Genomic DNA, 24,118 nt, shown 5'->3' on the forward strand with positions numbered 1-24,118 from the left:
ACAGTAAAGCTCTCACTGACTCTTCCCTCCCCTTCCCACCCTGACCCCCCCTCCCTTCCCTCGACTGCCAGGCCTGGGCCAGAAGCCCCAGCTGACCACTGATCTCGGGCCCGGCTGAAGGCCACAGCCCTGGGCTGCCAGGTCATGGGATCAGGCACCCAAGCTCTTAGCCCAGACCTGAAGTAAAAGCAGAGCCAGGAATGAGAATTGGCAAAGCAGGGGGCTGGGCCCCGGCAGCCACCTCCGATTACAGCACACCCACAAGGCACAGCCACCAAACTCAGCCCATGTGGCGTCTCCGGCACCTGGGAGGGAGACTATTTCCGCTGGGTGGGGCCTTGCTTTTTGGAGTATTCCAGGGGCCCCAGCCCTCCACCTGAGGGTTCCAGTCAGACCTCTGCAGGGAAAGGCGCTGAGAGGTGGAGCATGGTGTTTCTCCCATGGGCTTCACCCCACTGGGCCTCTGGAGCAGGCCACACACCCCACTCAGTGCTTTCACTTCAGTAGCTCATGTATTCCTCATGACAACCTGGTGAGGCGGTAGGCATTGTTATTATTACTCCCATTTTGTAGATGAAAAACTGAGCCTTGGAGAGCTTAGGCCTTTTCCTTGTCCCAGGTCACACGATGGTAAGAAGCAGAGCCAGGGAGAATCCACTCCAGGTTGCATCTCCACACCACTGTTCTTTCTCAGATTCCATGCTGGCCATTCCGTGATCACTGGCCAGCCCTGGGCGGGTGCCTCCCTCCATGGCTGTGTGAGGAATTCCCTGCCCCTCCCTCTGTCCTGCGGTCCCTGGCTCTGCCCGCCATCAGGAGAGGGGGCCGTGCATGGTGGATACTTACCCTGGGGGACAGGCACAGCCTGAGAGGCAGGGGCCGTGGGCTGGCACGCTCAGGTTCAGCAGCTGCTGCTCACATGTCCTCTCTCTGCTCAGCTCGGAGTCGGTGTGCAGGTCACTGCAGTTCACGAAGACCTGGCCCACCGGGCAGGCGGTGGCTGGGGGAGAAGAGGGTGGCTGCTGACAGGAGCTTGGGCACTCAGCAGGATGTTTGGAACACCTGGGCCTGGGGGTGGGCTCCTGGCTGACCGGGGTGGCCAGGGAGCCCCGGGGACCGACAGCTGGAGGATGCAGGGAGAGAGGGGGCTGTGATGCTTTCAGGGGCATTCCTTGGGGGTCCCAGATGCACATCGTAGAGGGAGGGAGGGCGGTGGGCTGTCACCCAAGACAACCACCACCTCTACCAGCACCAAGAGTACCATGTCCTCTCCACCGGAGACTGTTCCCGGCACTTCACCTGCATTTTCTTACTGAATCCGGCAACAGCTCTGTGAGGTATTACCATCTCCCATTTCCCAGATAACAGAAAGAAGTCACTTCTGTGAGAGGAAGTGCCCCCAAAGAGACCAGGACAAGAGCCAGAAAGAGGATAGCGATGCAGTGTGGCAGGGTGGCCAGAGGACTTTTAGCAACAGGGAAGTCAGTTCCTCATTGCCTATATTTCCGGGACATAAACTCCCTCTCTCTCCCTGAGCCTTCCGTCAAGTCGGCTGTGCACACTTACACCTTGTGTGACTGATCTTTTTTAGGGAAATCAATAAAGGGGAGGTGAGTTCCATGCCCAGCTTAGGAAGGAACAGAGAGAAAAGAATAGCCACAGAAGATGAGATAAAAGTCCCAAAGAAGAAGCAATCTGAAGACGGAAGCAACAACAAAAAAAAGAAAATCACAGAATTCTAGGTCATAAACCAAAGGGGAAGCGAAGGGTCAGAGAGGTGAAGTGAGTTACCCAAGGCCGCACAGCTTGCAAGCACTAGACAAGATTTGAACTCAGGGCTGCCAGACTCTGGAGGCCCTGCTCTTTGCCACCTGCTGTATGATTATTCTCTCAACCCTCTGTGCCAATCCCCATCCTTAGTGGCCCTCCTCGCCCTCCTGCTCCCGTCCCCTGCTCTACCACCTCCACATCCCTCACAGGCTGACCCACACCACCCTACCCCCATCTCTATTGCCTGGGACAGCCTCAAAGACCCAGGCTGTCCTTCCCATCTCTGTGACCCCCAAGTCTAACACATGACTGGGCAGAGAGTCAGCCTTAGCAGACAACCAAGCGCTCAGACCGAGGAAACCCAGGACCCAGGGGAGGTCAAGGGACAGTCCAAACACCTCTGCTGGCTGCCCCTGAAGGAGACAGTCTCAGCCTCCCCTTCTTGAGAAGCAGGAGGGACAGCTGCTAGGCTGGGGCTGAGGTTGGGCCAGGACTCTGGATGCCACCCTCCAAACTGGAGCCTTTCCCAAGAACGCTCGGTGTGGGGCAAGACGTGGCCGGGCTTTCCCCTCCCGATCTGTCCTCAAGCTCCCCAGTCTCCTCTCCATAACCCCACTACCATGGAGGAGCCCCCAGAAGAATCCCTCACCTTCCACCTTACCTGGCGCTCTGCTATCACAGCTCATGACTCCATCTTTGCAGTGGCTGTTGGGGGGGGAGGGGTGCACTGGGATTAGCTGACTCAGTCAGTGCAGAGCTCAGGGTTCAGACACACATCCCCACTCTGTCCCTGGCCCCCTGCACAGAGGCAGCAGGTGAGCATTGCTTCGTGGAAAGATCTGCTTGGCTGTATTTTCTTCAGTCAGCAACTTCCATTTAAGGAGAGGACACTAACACTGCTATCAGGGGGCTCACCAGTGGCCCAGAGATGGAATGTCGCTGTCTCCAGGGGGATAGTCCATTCCTTGAAAGTGGCAGGAGCACTGGTTCCTGTAGAACCCAGGAACAGAGAAAAGTGAGCCGACTCAGGAGCTGGGGCAGCGACCCCACCTCTCAGCAGCCAGGGGCATAAGGACGCAGAGACAAGTAATGGCGTCTGCTGTGACAGGTGACACATCTCCAGGGACTGGGGAAGCCACACTGGCACCAAGGACAGAGGTCAGGGCCATCCACCTTCACTGGTCTCTGTCCACCCAAAGCCAACCTCCCTTGGGCCGGGGAAAAGAGAGGGTGTAAGAACAGGGCCACGCTTCCTGAGCCCGGGCTGTGTCAGACATGGACGCAGGAAGGGTATTCTCATCCTGCTCATTCACACCCAGCATCAGCGTCCACACCATGCCCGTTGTTAAACGTTTTGAACACTGGGCTAGGCCCTCCAAATACGTCATCTCATCTATTCCTCACAGGGTCCCTGGTGCTGTCTTTCGGCTCCTCCTTGTAGGTCCACTGAGGGCACAGACTCTTTCCTCCTCACACACCTCCCACAGCCCCTGCCAGTCCTGGCCAAGTGCAGGGCTTGAAGCAGACCAGCTGAGGGCTGGAAGGGATGTCTGAACTCATCCGACCCCTGTGTTTCTCAGTCACCTTCTCCCTCTTCAACCACTCCCCCCCATATAAACCTCAGAGACCCCTTTGTTGGCGATACTGAACCGCAAGGGGTGGGGATCTCAAAGGAGGATCCTACAGTTTGCCGGTCAGCCCTGGGATCCTGTGGGGTCACCGCTTCCCACCTCTGCCTCCAGCCACACTGAGATCACGCCACAGCCAGCCTCGGGGCCACCCCGTCCCCTCGGCCTGGAGCCCTCATCCCTCACTTCCCCCCATCTTTGCTCACATGTCAACTCAGCAGAAAGGCCTTCTTTCAGTGCTCACCTCATGTGACATAACAGTCCCTCCCTGCCTGTTTAGAGCTTGTTACCACCAGACCCTTTAAGCATCGGTTTATTAATCTGTCTTGGCACAAGAACGTGAGCTCCATGAGGGCAGGATCCTGTTTTGTTTGTTGCTGAATTTCCAGGGCCTAGAATTGTCTAGAACATACTAGGAGGTCAATAAATATTTGTGGAAGGAAAGGGGAGATAAAGGGAGAGAAGCTGTCTCTGTGGGTCTGTTATTCTGTCTCATGGGGAAGCCAGGCTGGAGTTCTAGGCCTAAGGAGCTAGAGCTCAGGAAAAAGACCTGAGAGGGGGGCCCAGGGGAAGAAACCCACCCACCCAGTCACCCATCAAGCTCTGCCCTGTGACTATGAGATGAAGCAGGGACATGAGAGGTGCAGCCAGCCTCCCCAGCCTCAGATGCCCTAGAGACGCTCAGCCTCCCCCTGGCCCTCCTCCCAGACAGAAGTCAAGTTGGCCCGCTCACCTAGGGACACAGAGGTCAGCCTGGGTATCCAGATAGGTGTCCGGTGGGCAGGTACAGCCTTCTACACACTCGTCCCCACTGAGGTCACTGCTGCCACCAGCCCCACAGGCCACAGGGCTGGCCAGGTCCTGGCAGGTTTGTCCACACAGGGCCACACAGGGGTTATACTCCTTGGTGGCCTCACAGGACAGTGCTGTAGTGGGAAATGAAACTGTGTGCTTTGTCTCCCTCATCCCCACAACTGTGTGGGGGTGGGGTCATCATCCTGATGAGGAGAACCGAGAACCAGAGAAGATACTTGTTCAAGGTCACACAGCAGGTCAAGGTCAGCCTTGGGATTTGAACCCAGGTCTGACTTCAGAGTCCCACTTCCTCCCACTACACTACAATGGCAGAGTGGCAGGGGTGGGCCCCCCTTCCCAAGTCCAGTCTGGACCCTGCCATTGGTGTTTCTTTTTCTCTGCAGGGCGTTCCTCTTAGGTAGTGATATTGGGGGAGGGTAAAGGTCACCCCTCGCTGACAGCCCTGCATCCGGCCCATCACTCACACAGACACAAGCACACGCACAGGTGGGTATCACACACACTGCCATCCCTCTCACTTCCACGTCTATAACACACATGGGCTGTGAAGATCAACTGGGCCCCATTCAGCAGCCTCTTGGGGCCCTCTGTCCAAAGACTCCAGGCTTCCCTCCCCTCATCTGGCCAGCATCCCACTCCCTTGGGGTCTCCTGCACCCTGCCAGAGCCAGACTGTCAAGCTCAGTTGTTCTCACCCAGGCTACACATCAGTCTCCATTTAAAAATGCTGATGCCCGCCCCCATGGCCAGACATGTTGTTTTCATCGATACTGAATGAGGCACAGATATGTGCATTTTTTTTTAAAGCTCCTATGTTGACTCTAATGTGCAGTTGGGGTTATAAACCACTGGTCCTGTCCAATCACCTCTGGAGACTCTGACTCAAGAGAGGGGCAGGGCCTCTCAGGGACACACAGCAATAACCTGCAAGGCTGGCATAGAACACAGGTCTCCTGACTCTCAGGACAGTCTTTCCATTTCGTCACCAAACATTTGTTAAGAGCTTACTGCGAGTGGGGCCCTGTGCTAGGGCTGGGGGCCCAGAGACAACTGAGACATGGGGAGGAGTGTGGCCCAGGTGTGGGGGGTGAGCAGGAGCCAGCTCATGCCCACTGAGCCACATGTGCACTGAGGGTGATGGGAGCCAGTGATCTCGAGAAGCCTCGAAAAGAGGCTGTGGGGAGGCCTACTGGGAAGCTCTGACCGGGGTGGTGGCCGTGGAGGTGGTGACAAGTGGGTGAATTTCGATCTCCAATCGACAGGCCAGACAGGACTTGGAGATGGGCTGGAGGTGAGGGTCACAGAGAAGCGGTCATGAGTCACATGTCCTGAGTGTCAGGCCCGGCTGGCCAAGGGGATGGAGAGCACAGAAGAGGGGTGAGGCGGGGGTGTTCGGCGGCAAGGGGGGCGGGCGGACACTCGGGTCTGGAGCTCAGGCTCCTCCAGCCGCCCTCATGGGGGCGCACCCGCGTGGGGCACTCACCACAGGCCGGCAGGTGGGCGCGGAAGTCAACGGGGAGCCCGTGGCGCCGGCACAGGTGGGCATAGTGGGCCAGCGCGGCACACAGGCAGGGCTGCCCGCAGCGGCAGGCGTCCTGGCGGCACTGCTCGAAGTAGGGCACGGGGCTCAGGTAGGCGGAGCAGGGTGCAAACAGCTCCCCGGTGAGCACGCTGCAGGACTGCACTGCATAGGAGGCTGGAGACAGGAGGAACGGGGGCAGGGAGCAGGCATCTGGTCTGCCTGGTGTCCCGGGCCCCAGGCTCTTCCTGCCCCCCCCCCCCCACAGTTCAGGGGGTTGTCGGCGTGAGAAGGCGGGTGGGAGTGTGTGTGTATAGGAAGGATGTGAGCAGGTACCAGAGCGCACGGCTGGTTGGGAAGGTGTGGGTATGGTTTGCTAAGTCTGGCTGTGACTGCGGCTGGCTGCAGGCATGGGTGTAAATGACTGAAGGAGAGCGAGTGCGCGTGTGCATGTAGAGCATTCATGCAATACAGTCCACCTTGCGCGGGACATGATCCACGTGCTGGAAGGAGACACAGGAGTGAACAAAACAGACAAAACTCCTGCCGTCGTGGAGCTTACACTCCACGGTTCAGGAGACTGTCACTAAACAACTTCTATGGCAAAGCAGAAGGTGCAGACCTCCGAGAGAGAGAAGGAGGAAGGACAGGCATTGGAGGTGGGGTGGGAGGGCCAACTGCAATTTTAAACCAGGTGGTCCGGAAGGCCTCTGTGGGAAGATGAAGTCTGAACAAAAAGTTGAAAGAGGTGAGGGAGTAAGGCCTGTGTTTAGTGAGGGAAGAGCATTCCAGGTGGAGGGAATGACAAGTCTAAAGGCCTGGTGCAGAGAGCACACCTCGCTGTGTAGGAAGAACAGCAAGGAGGCCTGTGTGGCTGCAGCAGAGTTGGGGGGGCAAGGGGGATGGGCAGAGAGTGTAGGGCCTGGTGGGGCCATTGTGAGGGCTTAGACTTTTGCCTTGAGACCGGGGAGCCAGTTCAAAGGTGTGTCTACACGGCAGTGGTAGAGCCTGAAGTTTCTGTCTGCCTGACCCTTCCCAGAAGGGAACTACGACCCCCTCTCTGCACATCTGCCCAACCTGCCCAGCCTCCTCAGGCCCAGAGGTCTCATCTCATCCCTCTCAAACCAGCCCCACCGCACCCCACTCCCCCTCTCCCCCCACCTCACCTGCTTGCAAGTGCAGGTCGCAGGGGTCCAGCGGGGAGCCAGAGACCAGTGGGGAGCAGGCAGACAGCGTTTTCCAAGAGTTGCCAAAGAGTTGTGGGGTGCTCTCAGGCACACCCACTGGGGACCTGCAATCATGGCACAGCCACAGGCACACCCTTGCCCATGTGGACTCAGATCCATGTATGTACAGCATACACCCAGAGCACAAACAGATGCCAGACATGCAAACAGCCAAGGGAGTCTACACGGTCGCATACAAACACATACAATTATGGATGTACACATGTGCGCGCGCACACACACACACACACACATCATATTTAACAGGCTCTAAAGGGACTCAAAACTGGCTTGGGGCCACCTACTACACGATCTTCACCACCCACCCCCCAGCTCTTCATGTCAGAAAGAGAGAAACGGGGAACCATGTGAACCAAACTTCACCGGATTAAGACTTCCTCCTCCCTTCACCATGAGCAGTTCCTGAAAGCTCTTTTGCCCTCCCTTTCCCTCTAGGTAGGAAATAGTCATATGAGGGGCAATAAAGGAAGAAAGGGGGAAAAGCATGTTTCCTAGATATTGCCAGTCTCCAAGAGTCACCAAACCCAAGAAGATGATAGATTGGAGAGATCATAATGTGCAGGGGTGGGACAGGTTCTGCCTGGCACTCACCACACCCACGTTACTGCTCCTGAGCAGTGAGAGCCCTCAAGTTATGCACAGCAACTTTTCTGCCCACAGTTCACTTTTAGGAGGGTGGCAAGCAGCCTTAACATCAGCCCCACCAGGCAAGACAGAGTAGAATGCTACATTTTTAAATGTGCATGCATTTAAAAGCCTCAGTTTCTTCTGATTCTTATTTTTCTGAACGAATCTGAATTCTTATTTCTGGCTGAAGAAAGCCTCTCCTTTACTTCTACGTCGCATAATGCATATAACTTGAAAAACTGGCCAGAACCTTTCACCTTCAAGATCAACTCTTTATTCTCCTTTCTGGAAAGTCTGACTCTTGTCCCCTCCCAAGTTCCTAAACTGTATCCATGCCCAGACAGTCTTTCAATTCTCTGTCAGTCCCTGGGAAACAGCCTTTCCCTGAAGGTGGGGAGTCACATTGCAACCCTCAAGTACCAGGCAGGAAAGATATATGGCTTAGACTGGCCTGGTGGGATAGAAAGAAAGAGTCTGCGCATCATTGGCTCACTGGGGGCTTACACTCATCTAAAGGGTTCACAGTCAATTAAAACAAAGAAAACCATAGGGGCGCCTGGGTGGCTCAGTCGTTAAGCGTCTGCCTTCGGCTCAGGTCATGATCCCAGGGTCCTGGGATCGAGCCCCACATCGGGCTCCCTGCTCGGCGGGAAGCCTGCTTCTCACTCTCCCACTCCCCCTGCTTGTGTTCCTTCTCTCACTGTGTCTCTCTCTGTCAAATAAATAAATAAAATCTTTAAAAAAATAAAAATAAAAATAAAAATAAAACAAAGAAAACCATGAACCAAATCAAACCCAGCCCAAGGTCTACGAATTTTAAGACCTCATTATAAACAGTATTTCTCAAGGTATGGTCCACAGATCTCTTATCCTCGAATCGCAGTGGTTACTTATGAAAAACAGGATTCTTGGGCCCCAGTGCAAATCAGATACACGAGAAGTAAAACCCAGGAGTCAGCATTTTAACAAGCTCCCCAGGTGAGTCTTCTGCAAAGAGAAAACTGTGACGCATGGCCCTAAAGAAAATATGCTTTGATTTAAATGTACAGGAATAAATAATCAATGGTGCATGTGTGGCCCAGTGAAAGACCAAGGAAGTTTCTGAGAGATGTTTTCAAGAAGAACCTCCGGGTACTCGGCCTTCAGGGACCCACCCCCCTCCTTCTGTTTCCGGGGCAGGAGCACGTACAGGAAGTCGTCCTGCGTGTTGCCGTTGAAGGTGCCGCAGAGGCCCACGGTGTCCTCCGCCCATCGCTGGTCCACCTGCAGGTAGAGCCGCAGTCCTTGGCGGTCATAGAGCACCCGCACGCCCACGTTGGTCTTCACCCGCAGGAACGTGGAGGACAGCCTCCGGATCTCAAAGGCGTCTGGGCACAGAACCACAATAGGGATGTGGGAAGTTCTGCCAACATGCACCCCACCCCCCGCCACCACTGGCATCGCCCTCGCCGACCCCCATACCCAGCCAGCCCAGCCTTCACGCCGGGTGAAGCGCTGCCAAGGGGTTGGCTTGGGAACCCTTTAGGAAATCCCGTTCAGGGATGCAATCAGGACTCGGGGATAACACCGATGGCAGCCCTGGCTAAGATGTTGTTGTTGTTTTGTTTTGAACATCAAGTGCCAATTAAAGTTTTGCCTCCATAAGGAACTGATAATATTTCCTTCTGTAGCAAAGGAGAATTCTGTAACTACCCATTTTTCAGTGATCACCAGGAAGCTCACAATGATTTTAGATTTAATTGTAGCAATTTAAAATTTTTAGATTCAATTGTAATGAATTTTTCACTTTTTGTGACTTGCATTTCTTTGGTCTCTTTATATCCCCTGCATCCCCTCTCCTCTCAGTCTTGAACCCTTATTCTTTTTTTTTTTTCTATATCATTTTCTCTGGCACTATTTTGTTTCTTAACAATTTTGTCATTTTTGTTAGATGTGCTTCCGACAAGATACCACAGATACCTTGCGGAATCAGACAGGATAATAAGTAATTAAAAAACAAATAGGGGCGCCTAGATGGCTCAGTCGGCTAAGCGTCTGCCTTTGGCTCAGGTCATGTCTTGGCGTCCTGGTATCGAACCATCTGTAGGGCTCCCTGCTCAGTAGGGAGTCTGCTTCTCCCTCTCCCTCTGCCCCTCCCTCTCCTTCTGTCCCTACCCCCCCATGCGTGTGTGCTCAAGCACGCTCTCTCTCTCTCTCATTCTCTTCTCTCAAATAAATAAAATCTTAAAAAAAAATTAGAATAGGGATGGAAAACAGCCCCATTCATATCCTCATGTTAGGAGAAGCCATCATGCTACTGTAAAGCCTACTGTCATGTTGGGATGGGGACAAAGACCATCTTGCAAGTCCAGAGTCCACGTTCCTGGGACCAAGGTGCCCCTCCGGCCTGACTGACCCAGTATTAGAGAATGTGAGCTCTTGCCCATGTGGTTGTGCCTTTGGCCAGAGGCAGTGCCTGGAAGAAGAGGCCTGGGCAGCCAGCTCCCAGCTAGCTCTCGTCCTCCAAAGCCGTACCATCTGTGTAGGGTGGGGTGACCTTGTACTGGTCAAACAGAAGGACATCCCCCGCTTGGGTCAGGGTCACCTGCCTCCGAGGGTCCTGATGCAGAATCACTGATACTGACTGGACACAGACTCCATCCTGGTTCTGGAGAAAGAGGAAGACAAATGCGGCATCGTTAGTCTGTCTTGCTGGTCCCAACAGAACCCCCAGGAGCAGGGATTCTAGTGCAGTTTGAGGTCAGGGGCAGGCTGAGACAGAGCCCCCAAAAGATATTAGGAGTCCTCTAAACAAATGCCTCATCTGGGAATAGGAAGGCAGAGGCTCCGATTGGAGAAAGTTAGTGGCAGAGCTGGGATAATGCAAATAAAAAGATAGTCAGCTCTTAGACTGTCCATGACACAGAGCAGAGATAGACCCCCTGGACAGCCCAGAGTCTAGCCTCAGAAACCCTGGCCTCCCCATTCAAGTACAATATAGGACTTTAATTTCATCCTTTTATAGGTATTTATATAGCTCTTTTCATGTGTCACATCCTGCAGGATACCAAGCTCCACTCATAGGCAGGCAGGAAATGAGCTAATACTATCCAGGCCTCAGGTTCTCATCTCTGAAATGGGGAGTAGACATCAGGCCCATTCATACTTCCCTTTCACAAGGAAACATCCACACAACCATGCAGTGATGAACATGACAGATATATTCATAGAGAGTACATACTTGTGTGGGACACAGGCATTAAACAAGTAATTACAAAGTTGGCTTTTAAATTATTATTGGGATCAGTGCTACAAATAGGTGTAGGGTGCTAGGAAAGCATATAGTGAAGGAACAAGACTTAGTCTGCAGAGGTAGGAAAGGCCATCCTAGGGAAAGATAATGATAATGTAAAAATCATAACAAAACTTTTAATAATGCTATATTTATTATAATAACAGCTAAGTTTAATATAGTTACTATGTTCAGGTACTATTCTAATCTTTTTACATGTATTCACTCAATTCTCATAGCAATCCTATTTAGTAAATATTACTAACAACCCTATTGTGCAGATCAGAAGACTGAGGCACAGGAAAACGTGACAGGTGAGCTGAGATCTGAAGGATCCATAGAAGGCAGCTGGGCAAAGAGAAAAGGCAAGGAGAGGGACATCCAGGTATAGTGAACAATCTGTACAAAATTCCCCGACACAGGAAGGCATTTAATGCATCCAAGCACGTAAAAAATGACCAGAAGGCCAGTGAGCAAAGTGGTTTAAGATAAGGTTCAAGAAGTAGGCAGGGGCCAGCTTAGGCAGAGCTTTGTAAAATCCTTGGACTTTATCCTAAGTCCAAAGACAGCCAGAGAAAGTATAACCTGAAAGTGATATAATCGAACAGTGAAATGAGGAAAGGATTAGAGCTTGAAACTTTTCAGAAAGGCATTGTACAACAAGCTGCGACCTTCCAAGTTCCTTCCCAAGGAGACTTAAAATCCCTGAAACAGCTCAAAAGCACTGTGTCTAAAACATCACCTTTGTCAAACCCACTCATCCTCTGGTCCCCTCTGGACATGTCATTGGTGCAGGAAGAAAGCCTGCATCCTTTAGTCAAAGTCTTAGGTTCAAGTCTTGATGTCACTGAAAGCTGAGACTTTTTTTTTTTTTAAGATTTTATTTGACAGAGAGAGACACAGCGAGAGAGGGAACACAAGCAGGGGGAGTGGGAGAGGGAGAAGCAGGCTCCCCGCCGAGCAGGGAGCCCAATGTGGGGCTCGATCCCAGGACCCTGGGACCATGACCTGAGCCGAAAGCAGAGGCTTAACGACTGAGCCACACAGGCGCTTGAAAGCTGAGACTTTAAAGACTTCATTAAACTTCTCTACACCTCAGTTCTCTCCTTCAGGAATAGAGATACAACAATAGTTGGTTGGTCCTGCCTGGTTTGATACAGATAAGAAAAGGGCATGGAATACTTGGGAGGTTGCATTTGTCACAGCCCAGAGAACTTTACAGCATAAAGAGTGAACCCTAATGTGTACAATTAAAAAAAAAATCATGTAGGAGGCCAGAGGGTCCCAGGATGGAATGCAGACTGTGACAAAAGAATCTAACTGTATTACAAATATATAAAACAAACTCACTGAAGGTGTTGACCTAAGTAACTTTGGAAATAAGTGGAGTTTGTAAGACTAAAGGCAAAAGGAACTGTGCATAAGCACTGTACTCTAGTTGATAAAGTTCTTTCCCATGGGTATAAGTTAATAATTCTGGTACTTCTATACATGTATATGGGAATTGAACAATTAGATACATGGATAGTGGATGGTGGAAACCAGACTTCTCACTGTTGGGGTGGGTGTTTACAGATAAGCAAGGGGAGAGGCTAGAATGACCCTTGTGGTAATGGATGAGAGTTGGAACATCAATATGAACTCCTGTTTAGCACACATTTGGAGACCTATATGTGTATATACATTGGCTATACAAGGATATTCATAGGTTATACATATTATTTCCTTTTTTTGTCAGCTGAGAGGGTCTAAAAGAAATGATACCCAGTAGCAATTGAGCACACCCAGTACCCCAGATCTTGGTTTCTAAAACCATTCTCCAATAAAAAGAGCCCAGAGCATCTGATAATATTTTTTTCAGAAATGGCTGATTCTAGGAATGGAACAGGAAATATGCAAGATGAGCCTGGTGCATCTTGTAGGACCATAAATTAAGGCAGTACACACACAGACACACACAGACACACAACAATGGGGGTATGCCAAAGGGACTCAAGAGCCAACTGAAAGACTTGAGGGATGGTCAAGTCAGAAACATTTGAATCACAAAATAAATAAGGAAGTATTGGATTCTACCCAAAGTATAAAATAAATATCCCTGGGTCCATGCTGACATAAATAAATGACTGAAAGAAAATATGTGAAGGAAAAAAGACAAATCTCCTGTGCAGAAAAATTCCAAATGATGTATGTAGATTCTCTATCTTCAAGCAGAGGGAGCATAACTTCCCACTCTTTAAGTGTGGGCTGAACATAACGACTTCCTTCCAAAAAGAACAGTATGGTAAGGGAGAAAAAGAGGGGTAACTTTACAGTGGAGAAAGTGACAAACACCACCTCAGCCAGATGACCAAGGTCAACCTCAACAGTGATAAACCATGTTGGTATATGCTCCCTTGATAAGATGTGATGAAAATAGCAATTTACTTCTTATCTTCCTCCCAAAATCCATAACACCACTCTAACCATGAGAAAAACATCACATAAGTTCCAGTAGAGGGGCATTCTACAAAATATCTGACCAGTACTCCTCAAAACTTTCAAGATCATCATAAATAAAGTCTTAGAAACTGTAACAGCAAGGGGGCGCCTAGGTGGCTCAGCTGGTTAGTCATCTGACTCTTGATTTCTCCTCAGGTCATCATCTCAGGGTGGTGAAATCAAGCCCCACATGGGGCTCCATGCTGGCATGGAGCCTGCTTAAGATTCTCTCTCTCTCTCTCTCTCTCCCTCTGCCCCTGCCCCTGGCTCATGGGTATGTACTCTCTCTCCTTCCCTCTTGCAAACACACACACACACACACACACACACACACACAGAAAAGAAAGAAAGAAACTGCAACAGCAAGGAAAAGCCTAGGAGACGTGATGACTAAATGTAATGTGGTATGTTGGAACAGAGAAAAATGATATTAGGTTAAAAAAATAAATAAATAAGGAAATATGAGTAAAGTGCAGACTTTAGTTAATGTACAAATATTGGTTCGTTATTTGTAGCAAATGTACCATACCAATGTATAATGTTAATAATAGGAGAAATTAGGTGTGGGGTATATGGGAACTCTATGTACTATCTTTGCATTTTTCTGTAAAATCTAAAGCTACTCTGAGAAATAAGGTCTACTTGAAAAAATACTTCAAAGGCTGTAAACACTACCCTGATTTTGGGGTGGGTGTATTAAGAGGTTGTGACAGGCTTTCTGGACTTCCAACCTTGGGTCTGGCTCAGCTCCCCCTCCTGCTGGCTGGGAGTTATGAGGAACACCCCAAGCCTCTGTAGGCCTGTCTTATCATATTTTAACTGGGGAGAATAATAATGACTACTACATGGGGGTATTTTGAACCTTAAACTAGATGTCCTATGCAAATGTGATTAGTCAAAGTTCAAAGTACTGTGCAAATACTTCATCATCATCATCCTCTCTGTTAACATCCTCACCCTACCCCCTTGTGTTCACCCAGGACTAAAGTCACAGCTTCATCTTTGACTCCTCCTGCTTCTCTCCCACACACCCTGCAACTTACCAGTCAGCCAGTTGCCAAGTCCTTCTGCATCTGCCTTAATGTATTCTAGAACATTCCAACCTCATTGCTTTCTTTCATATGACCTGATCCTCCTGGACTGCCCTTCCTCCCCATCCTCAAATATACGTATCTTATTTCTATTTATCTTTTTAGGCCCACTTTTTAGGTCATTCAGCTCAAATGCCACCTCTGCCATGAGGCTTTCCCTGATCCTTTCTTCTGACCTGTAGGAATATTTCTTCCTCCACAGAACTCCCCTCTGACAGCACTGCTCTTGTATCTCATAGTGAAGCACCTGACCTGAGGACATGACTGATTCCCTCATTGGGCTGTGAGCTCCTGGTGGCTAGGACCAGGATCTGACTCATCTGTGTAACCCTCACTGTACCCTGCAGAGAGCCGGCAGAGGGCTGGCCTTCTACTGGTTCATCAGCGTGGATGAAGTCACAGGGAGGAGACCTGGCTCACGGTGAAAGGGAAATGCTATCAAGAGGCCCTGTTCAGCAGTGAAGCAGGTTACCTCAGGCCGAGGCCGGCTGGCCACCATCCAGAACATGGCAGAGAGGGGGCTGGTAAGAGACCTCCAAGGTCCCATAGCCCCAGGTATTCTAAGACCCTAGAACTTTGTAAATGGGAAGGAGTCCCACTGGGCAGTGTATGTCTGCTTTGCCTTTTCTTTTGCCACCCTCAGGATAAGAGTAACCTGGCTTTTGAGGACAAGTATTCTTCTGATTCAAAGAGCAGCCAAGGGCAGATCCAGGCCATTCTCTGGCAGAGAGAAGGGAGGGGGTCACTCAAGCCTCAAAAGGAAGAAAGCACAGCCCTTTCCCTTGTCCACAGCCCAGCCTAGGTCCCCAGGGCCAGGGAGGGGCACCACTAAGCGATGTCTGCTTACCCACTGACATCACTGGGAGAGAAAAGCAGGCAGGGAGGTGGGATTGGGGGTGGCTGCCCTGACTATGGGTGTGAATCCCTGCTCTATTGTGCAGGAAGGAGCTTGAGTTTAGCCCAGACCAGGGCTTATGGGGTCAGCTCAGTATGGTTGGCTCAGGGAAAAATGCAGTCACTGAGAGAGAAACTCAAAACTACCCCAGACCAGCAAGTTGGCCATTTTCTCAGTTACATTCACAAGTGGCTGACACAGCCCAGGGGTCACCTCCTCTAGGAAGTCTTTCCGGATCCACCCCTTCTCCCACCTTGACATCCAGGTAAAGCAACAACAAGGAAAAGCTCCTCCATGGAGACCTACCTTGTAATGTCCATATTGTCCCAGCTGCGATAACATAGTGGATTATGGGGTCACTTATCTGCCTCACCTACCAAACTACAAGGCCTAAGAGGGCAGAGCCAGACCCAATTCATCCCAGTCTCCAAGACCTAGCTTCGGGCACAAACAGATGTTCAGTATTTGCTGAATGAATAAATGAATGAACAAATGAATACAGAGATGTTGAAGGTACAATCCAAGGAAGCAGAAAAGATTAAGTTGAATTAGACCCATTTTAGAGATTTTTTTTTAATAAACACTGAGGCCCAGAAAAGGGAAGTGCCTGTCAGCTAGCAGATGTTCTAGAGACAGAACCTAGTCTCCTGTCCCCTGGCTCTGCCCAAAAAGAATAAACATCAGGGTGAAGGGGCTGTGGAAACCCTGGGGCCCTGCCCCATGTCCCTCAGCCTCTCTAAGAGGCAGAGAGCAGGGGTGGCTGGCTGGGTTGGGCCTGAGGTCCCCAGCCCTTACCAGGCCACATGGGGCATTCTGCAGCGTCACTGTGAAGGTGCCGGAGGAGCGGCTCTTGGCCAGGATGTACTGACACGTGGCGGGGAACGTGTACCGGCGGCCATCAAAGGTCGTGAAATGGATGTCGCCAGTCACTGAACACTCAGCTGCGGGGCAGAGAAAAGTGGCTGACACATGGGAGCTGCCCCACGGGGATGGCCTCTGCCCTGCAGGCTCTGAGCATGAGGAAGAGACAGCACCCTGTCCTCAGGAGTTCGGGCAGTGTTTGGAGCCCTGGCCCTCTTTTTGAGGCTCTGGTCACTGGGGAGAAGCAGCCCTGCCCCCCCCTCCCCAGCCCATCTGAAAGGAGACACAGCCCTGCTCTGGGCATCTCCCCCTGCCAGGAGACCAGGGCCTGAGCTTGGAGACCAGTCTCCGTCCAAGCTCCCCAAGCTCAGGAAGGTCCTTAGATAGACGCCCCCCCCCATAAAAGCCCTTCCTGACAGGGGCTGGAGCAATCCCTAAACCAGGTAAAGCGGCTCTGAGGAAACAAAGTGTGTCAAGCTGGGAACTGCAGGCCTCGTCCCCAGAATTTCCTGCCCCAAAAAGCTGTGAGACTAGAGGAAGGGGGTAGAGTGTGAGGTGGGGATCCGACATACCTGGGCAGACAGCTGTGCTGCACACCCACTTGCCTGCAGTGCATGTGCTGAAACACAGAGACCAAGGAGGCAGGGCTCACTTCCCCAGGCCTAGGCTGGAGGACTGCAGGGTCCACAGAGCTCCTGTCCCCTGCCCTCAGTCTTCCCGTCTTTACAATGGGTGGTAGAGATTTCCTCTACCTCCGAGGGTTAGCTCGAATGAGATCTCCTGGGACTTAGAGATGCTGAGTGAGTGCCCCCACGTCCCCAGGGCTCCCAGACCCCAGGTGGGCAGCCCTGATGGAAAACCCTGGAAATCACCACTGCCCCACCCCCCAGCTGTGGACACAGACCAGGCATTGCAGTCTTCTTTCACCACAGAGCCAGTCGGGTACAGGGTCCCATGGAATTCACAGGGACACTCAGCTGGTGCCACACAGTCCCCGTCCTCAAAGATCAGCCCTACGGTGACAGCAAAGGCCCACTTAACTCACCTCCACTCCTGTTGACAGACCGTTCGTGGCCTGGGACAAAGATCCCATCCAAGCTTTCACCACTGAGCCCACTTTCAAGCTTTCTCCTGCATAAATCCTTGGCTCAGGCCAGATCTGAATCCCCTCTGGGAAAATAATCTCACCTCCAGACCTTTGCATAATCTCACCTCACCACACCAAGCAACCTGCATACTGACTAGCTTCTCTTCTCCACCTCTCAAAAGCCTGTCACTGCATCTAAGACCAGCTTAGGTACCACCTCCTCCAGGAAGCCTTCCCTGACAATCTCCCCCTTCACTGAATTCCTATGTCTCTCCTTGTCTGAACCCCTGAGTGGATCCTCACTACATTATGCCTTAGATGGGAGTCGTAGGTATATGTATCTTATCACCGCAACCAGATTCTGACCCCTAAAGTCAATGGCCATATCTCCATACATTTTTATCTCAACTCCTGCCTAGCCAAGTGAGCTGCATACCACAGATGTGCTGCAAATTTATACCACCTAAAAAACGTGGACGAGTGTTTAAGCAAATGCGTGTGTGATAAAAGAACAAATGAATGAATGAATGACTTGTCCTGGTCCACACACCTTAAGAGGTCGGTCCCGATCAAATGAAATACCCTGAAGGACTTCTCAAGAGCCACAGTGCCACCCCCACCCTCACCTCCCTGAAGCCAGTCATCATTTATTCCCTTATTAGTTGTGTGTTCCTTCCTTCACTCATTGAACAAACAGGCACCCTCTGAGCCCCTGCGTCATGCTCGTCCGTGCCGGCCCAGGAAGACGCTGCCAGGCACCCGCTCCCCCCACCCCCCCGGCCTACCATCGGGGCAGTAGCAGCCATCCACACAGGTGATCTCACTGTCCACGCAGGTCGCCCGGGACTGGCAGGAGGCGGGGCAGCAGGCGATGCACTCGTTGTAGGTAAAGGCCTTCTCCTTGCAGTGCACGGCTGCGGGGCAAGGGAGAAGTCCGGCCCAGGCTCTGCCAGGACACACCCAGCCCCTACTCCAGGCCTCGGGGTAGGGGGAAGGAGGGCTCTGATCTTCCCGTTCCCCTAGTCCCAGTGGGAACCCTGGGTGACCGGAAAGTTGGCCAGAGCCTGAGAGGCTCTGAGAACCACCCTTAGCTGGCTCTGGGACCCTAGGCCAGGCCCTCCACTCTGAGCCTGTCTGCTCCTCGGTCACAAATGGGGTCTCAGACCCTACAGCTCCGACAACTGTGGTTCTAAGCAGGTCAGGACATTGAGCTGAGGCCCGAAGATGCCACCCAGAGCCCCAGGACAGAGCTCGTGAGAACCCCTCCGTGCCCGCCAGCAGGATGCCCCTACCGCATTGCGGGAGCTGGGTCCTCCAGTCCTGCAGGGGCCGCCCCGCCTGGGCACACGCTCGGGCGTACTCTGCCAGCGCCCGGCACCAGGTGGCTTCGTCGCCCACCGACCTGTGCCGGGAAACCAAGGGTCACACCAGAGCCCTACCTGCCACCTGCCCTCCAGCACCCTCTAGAGACTTCCAGGGCTCAGGGCACCCCTCCGTGTCACGCAGCTAGGAAAGGGAGACTGGGAAGGTATCCACGCATATACAGATGGAAGCAGGACACCTGGGTTCCAGTCCCAGCATTGCCATTGACTTGCGTGACCCTGAGGGCGTCGGTCCCCATTTCTGGGCTTCAGAGAATAGGGAAGCTCTGTCCCACCTATGCAGATAAGAATTTCTGAGCTTTGGGAAGCATATCTGTCAGGGCCTGGGGTTCTCAGGCTCAGTGACCCACATGCTGAGCTCCCCCTGCCCCCCTGCCCCCGCAGTACCGGGACAGGTCTCCCCACAACCCAGTCCCAGCTGCTCTCCGGGCTGCCTACTCACTGGCAGAGGTCACTGGTGCAGCTGGCTGTGAAGGGCAGAGGGCTGACATAGGCATGGCAGGCATCGAAGGGGGGCCGCAACAGTGCCTCACACCGGTCGTACACACCCTGGGGAAAGGGCCAGGAGCCAGAGCCGGGGGCTGGCAAAGCCACGCACAGCCCTGACTTCACCAGCCCCCACACCGAACCCCCATTTGAGCTCGAGAGAGAGAAAGAATGGTGGAGAAAAAAGGGGTGGGGCCATAGGCACAGACAAGCCCGGGCCCCTGCAGCCAGTGACTTCCTAGGAGGTGGACAGGAAATGAACCTACGCCAGACACTAGGATGGGTGCAGGGAGGCACTCTCCCCAGGGTCCAGACCTGCATGGTTCCCGGGCTCTGCTGCAGACACGGTGGGCGAGGCAGGGAGGGAGTTGTAGGCCCTGGAGGCTGGTTGGGGGCCTGCTCTTGCCAGCTCTGCCCAAACTCAGCCACATCGTCGGTCAGCTTCCCTGGGGGGGAGAACTAGTATGACCACAGGAGGATGGCGGGGAAGGCGCCACAGAGGGCTCTGAGGGAGGGCAAGGGGAGCTGAAGAGATGCCAGAAGGTGGGCAAGGAGTTGAAGAATCCAGCCTCTGGCTCCCATCCCAGTCTGCATTTCCCAACGGGACCACCCTCCTGAAAAAGCTGGTGATAACAGGCAATAGAACCTGTAGTAGCTCCCTACTGCTCCAAACTCGGGGGGACGCAACACCATGCAATCAAAAGACAACTAGTACGTGAGCCTGGACAAGCTCCTGCCCCTCCCCGAGCCTCAGTTCTCCCACATGTGAAATAGGGCAAATAGCCCCCCATGAAATTATTGCAAAGACTGTATGTTAAGTGTTCGGTATGCTGTGGGTGCTCAAAGGGATCACTTCTCTTCTTCCGGCCAGAGTCGCCGTGACTCGGCCCTGTATGCTTCCCTCTTACTTCTTACCAGGGCTCCATAGGTACCTTCAGCTCCCATGGGGCCCCTTCTCTGGCCTTCTGCTCCCTGCCCCTGGAACATACTCATCTTGCAGGGTCAGTCCCATCTAGCAAAGTGCCCTTTAGATCCTCACACAACCCTAGCAGGGATTCTCATTATGTCTGTTTTACAGACAAGGAAACTGAGTTTGAGTGGTCACGCTACTGAGGCCACACACTGGGTCGGAAGGGGCCCCTGGCCTCCCGCTGGGTCTTCAGGACCACGACCCCAGGGTTCTGCCCCAAGGCTTCTCCTGCCCCGCCCAGGCTGGCCCGTCCCCCACCTCCAACCGAAGCCCTCGGAGGCCACTTGCCCTGCACCTCACCATAGCTGGTCACCAGGTCATCCTGGGGGTCGGCATTGTTGTTCCCACACAGCCCATGAGTCCAGCCCAGGAACTCCGGGCTCATTTTGATGTAGACGGCCGAGGCACCATCCCAGGCCAGAGTGAAGGCTGACTGATGCCGCACAAGGATGTAGCCAGCAAGCCGCTGCAGACGCACGCTCCCCATCACCTGTGGTAGTTGGACCCTGCAGGGCATGGCCCAGAGCTTCAGGCCATTCACACCCCCTCCGCTCATCCAGTCCCTTCCCCAAAGGACCTGCGTCCCCTACCCGCAGGACCCCTCATGTACCCAGCACCTGCCTCCTCCACACGCCACTGCTACCATGGGCTCTGAGGCCCCCCTTTCCCTCCCCGTGACTTCCCCGGTATCTGAAGTCCACCATTAGAGAGGGATTCTTTTGTCTTTGGAGTTGAAAACTTGCTTTTAAAATTGCAATTTCCCCGGCAGGGATAAATCTTAGAGTGTCTGAAATTGCTAGCTCCTTGCTCCTAGACGGGAGAAATGGTATAAGCAGACACTGACTCGGTTTGGTTTTGTGGGTGGGGAGCCAGAAAGAGGTAGAAAGAGAAGAAAGCTGAGGGATAAGGAAAACCGGGAGTGGAAGAAAAGAGGCAGGGCCAGAGCAGTCCCTACCACATTCCCAGTTTTACTGGGACAGGGTCTCCTAGCCCGTCTGGAATTTGGCAACTTTCAATCCGCCTGAAAATCAGGAAAAAAAAAAAAAGGGTCTAACTGGCCAAAACTGGTACCCAAAGATCCATATACCAATCTTTTCTTCACAGGAGAAACGCTTAAGCTTTCAATTTTACACTCAGCCCCAGAACGCTTGGTTACCCAGTTTCCAGATCTGAAGCAGGACATGAGAACGGGAGAAGGGTCCTCGCAGGACGACCCCTTCCCCCAACCCAGTAGCAGTGTGAAGTGACAGCAGACCGCAAGGGAAGGAAAGGACAGTGAAGACAAGATACAGGAAAGATTTCAGAAGAACCACAGTCTGGGCCATGTGGTGTGGGGGCCAAGAGTCCTCATTCCCCTGGTCCCAGGCGTCCCTGATGTCCCAGCAAGATAAGCGACATTCAAATGACCCTTTGTCATCAGAAAAGGGGACAGTGTGCTCAATATCTGCTCTGAGGAGGCTTGAACTGTGTATGATCCATTCAGGAAGATTCCCTCGAAATTGTGAAAGAAAAAAAAGTAAGCATGCTTGTAGTGGTATACTCTCAACTATCTGGAAAATTCTACTATTGGCCTGAATACCCACTGTCTGGAAACCCACAATGCCTTGAGAGTCTCAGAAAATCTTGAGGGACTCATCTTTCTGCAAACCCAGCTGACAAGAAACCCAGCTGGCCTGCCAATAGGTTGCTGCCCTGATGGTGGAAACTCTGCTGTTTGCCCCCAGAAAACAGTTTTCTTCAGGCTTTAGAAGGAAGGTGCTCACCATCCCCCACCACCAGTGCCAGGGAGCAGGAGAGCTCAGGGCCGGGGTTATAGTTACCTCACGCCTCCGTGGGTGACCTCCTTGGCCAGACGGATCTCCTGCTCCCCCGCAAAGAAGAGGCTGACAGACCTGGAGCAGGTGTAGGGGGAGGAGCCGCACTGCGGATCGTTGTGCACCTGATTGGGGGTGTTCAGAGGCCACTGTGCAGGGTTCCTGCCACAGATCTGGCCCTGAGCTTCTGTCCTGAGCCCAGTGACACCCTGTGGAGTTCCCGCTTCATGCCGATCACCTGCCCTCTGCATGCCAAGCACCTTTTCCTCTGTGATGTCTTGTTGCCTCCCAGTCCCCACAACCCCACAGGAGGACAGAGCTATGATGATCTGCATTTCCCGGAGGAGGCAACAGATACTCCGAGAGGTGAAGTGATGAAGGTCACACACACACGCACACAAACACACGCAGCCAGGATTCCTACCTAGAACTGAAGGCTAAATTTCAGGGCTCTTTCCAGGACATTGTGTTGTCTCCCTATTTCTGCATTTTTCATTTTGCAACCCAGGTTATCTCATCAGATTCAAAGCCAAGGTATACACTCACACCTTCTGACACACAGAACACACACACACACACACACACCCCTCATAGATTCACTGGGCACTCTCAGTGCACACACGATAAACACACACTCCTACCAATACCCTGGCAGGCACGGTCTAGTCCTTCCCTGCACACCCAGGCACGCGTGTCACTCCTGTGCTGCCTGTCACAGACGCATCTCCTCTGTCCCCTCCTCAGACAGAACCCTCACCTCAAAGCCAGAAGCCTCAAGAGAGGGAGGAGCACTGAGGCTCCCGGGACTTAGGGAAAATGCTTCTCTTCCCAGTGTAGAAACCCTTCCACTAGATTACTGTTAAACGTGTTTAAGCAGGCTGGAGTCACGTCCGCTGAAAGTGGGGTCTGTGAAAGCCACCCCACAGGCTAATCAAATTTTTCAAACTTTAGATCATAACCGACAGGAAGAAATATAAATATATACATATATAAATAAAACAAAAATTTTACAAAATAGTATTTACCCTTATTAATGTGTAATGCATCCACATTATATTTTCTATTCTCTTTGGGTTTTTTTCTTCCTTCCTTCCTTCCTCCCATCCTCCCTTCCTCCCTTCCTCCCTTCCTCCCTTTCTTTCTTTCTTTCTTTCGGCGGGGGGTGCTATTTCTAACTCATTAACTTTATTTCATAATCCATGAATGCGTGGCACCCCGTTAGTCTAAGTAATCATAACATATCCATCATGAAATGACTGTCATGAAAAACCCTAATGTGTGAGATGCTAAGGCAGAGAGGGCAGAGTTGGGTCAGCCCATCTGGGGCATGGCCCATAGGGCAGCTCCTTGGCAGGTCTATGCTTGAGACGGATGGACATGCCTGCTGGCAGAAGGGTGACACTGAGCACTAGGATCTCCCCAAACTCCCAAGCCCTGGCCCTAACTCAGTCTTACCCAAGGTGCTCCTCAGCAGAGCTCACTCCCCAAGCAGACTTTTCTCCAGATGGAGGTGTACTGACCCCCACTCAACACCCGGGGTAAGCATGGAAATCAGATCTACCTGACAGTATCTCACACATATGTTCATAGACAGGACAAACTTGTACTGAGGACTAATCTGGGTCCTGGGAACACCAGATGGAAAGACATGGTCCCTGCCCGGAAAGCTTCTATCTGGTAGAAAAGACCAACCTGGAAAAAGACTTTGTAAGAGACACGCACTGACTGTGACGCAGTGCAGAACTTTGGTTACATAGGAAGGAGCCCCTGAGCCAGCTCAGGAGGTCAGGGCATCCAGGGGGGCTGCTTAGAAGAGGTAACCCTGAATTGAGTCATCCAGGACCTCTACCATTTCCTCAGAGGCACAATGCTCTTTGTTATCGCAGGTCCTTAGCACCCAAATTCCCCTTACCTAGAATGTTCTCATGTCCACCCCTCACCCCTGTGACCCTTCACTTGGCTAACTCCAATTCATTTTCAGATCTCAACTTCAATGTCACTTCCTCCAGGAAGTCTTCCCTGATCATCATCTTTCCCAATAAACAAAGTTAGGTTTCCACCACATGCTCTTCTAACATTTGGCATTTCTCTTCTGAAGCACTCAGTTGCCCTTGAAATGATTCATTTGATTTGATGTCTGCTTTCCCCAGTAGACAGTAAGCTCCACGAGGACA

At 52.2% G+C, this 24,118-nt stretch overlaps 1 protein-coding gene across 1 annotated transcript in view; it reads right to left on the reverse strand.

The window, feature by feature from the left end:
* The window catches only part of OTOG (otogelin), an 85,360-nt gene that overhangs the window by 55,131 nt on the left and 6,111 nt on the right, over positions 1–24,118 (reverse strand). The window contains exons 7-23 of the mRNA XM_036116323.2: positions 21,951–22,069; positions 20,431–20,636; positions 19,476–19,606; positions 19,117–19,223; positions 18,585–18,694; positions 18,078–18,206; positions 17,110–17,218; positions 16,778–16,824; positions 16,140–16,285; positions 10,121–10,253; positions 8,796–8,973; positions 6,899–7,023; positions 5,697–5,909; positions 4,132–4,324; positions 2,686–2,760; positions 2,432–2,475; positions 847–1,000 (exon numbers count right to left, since the gene is read on the reverse strand). Of these exons, the coding sequence (XP_035972216.2) occupies positions 847–1,000; positions 2,432–2,475; positions 2,686–2,760; positions 4,132–4,324; positions 5,697–5,909; positions 6,899–7,023; positions 8,796–8,973; positions 10,121–10,253; positions 16,140–16,285; positions 16,778–16,824; positions 17,110–17,218; positions 18,078–18,206; positions 18,585–18,694; positions 19,117–19,223; positions 19,476–19,606; positions 20,431–20,636; positions 21,951–22,069 (2,219 nt within the window). The remainder of the gene's footprint in view (positions 1–846; positions 1,001–2,431; positions 2,476–2,685; positions 2,761–4,131; positions 4,325–5,696; positions 5,910–6,898; positions 7,024–8,795; positions 8,974–10,120; positions 10,254–16,139; positions 16,286–16,777; positions 16,825–17,109; positions 17,219–18,077; positions 18,207–18,584; positions 18,695–19,116; positions 19,224–19,475; positions 19,607–20,430; positions 20,637–21,950; positions 22,070–24,118) is intronic.

Source organism: Halichoerus grypus, chromosome 11, assembly GCF_964656455.1.
Source record: "Halichoerus grypus chromosome 11, mHalGry1.hap1.1, whole genome shotgun sequence".
Taxonomy (NCBI): Eukaryota; Metazoa; Chordata; class Mammalia; order Carnivora; family Phocidae; genus Halichoerus; species Halichoerus grypus.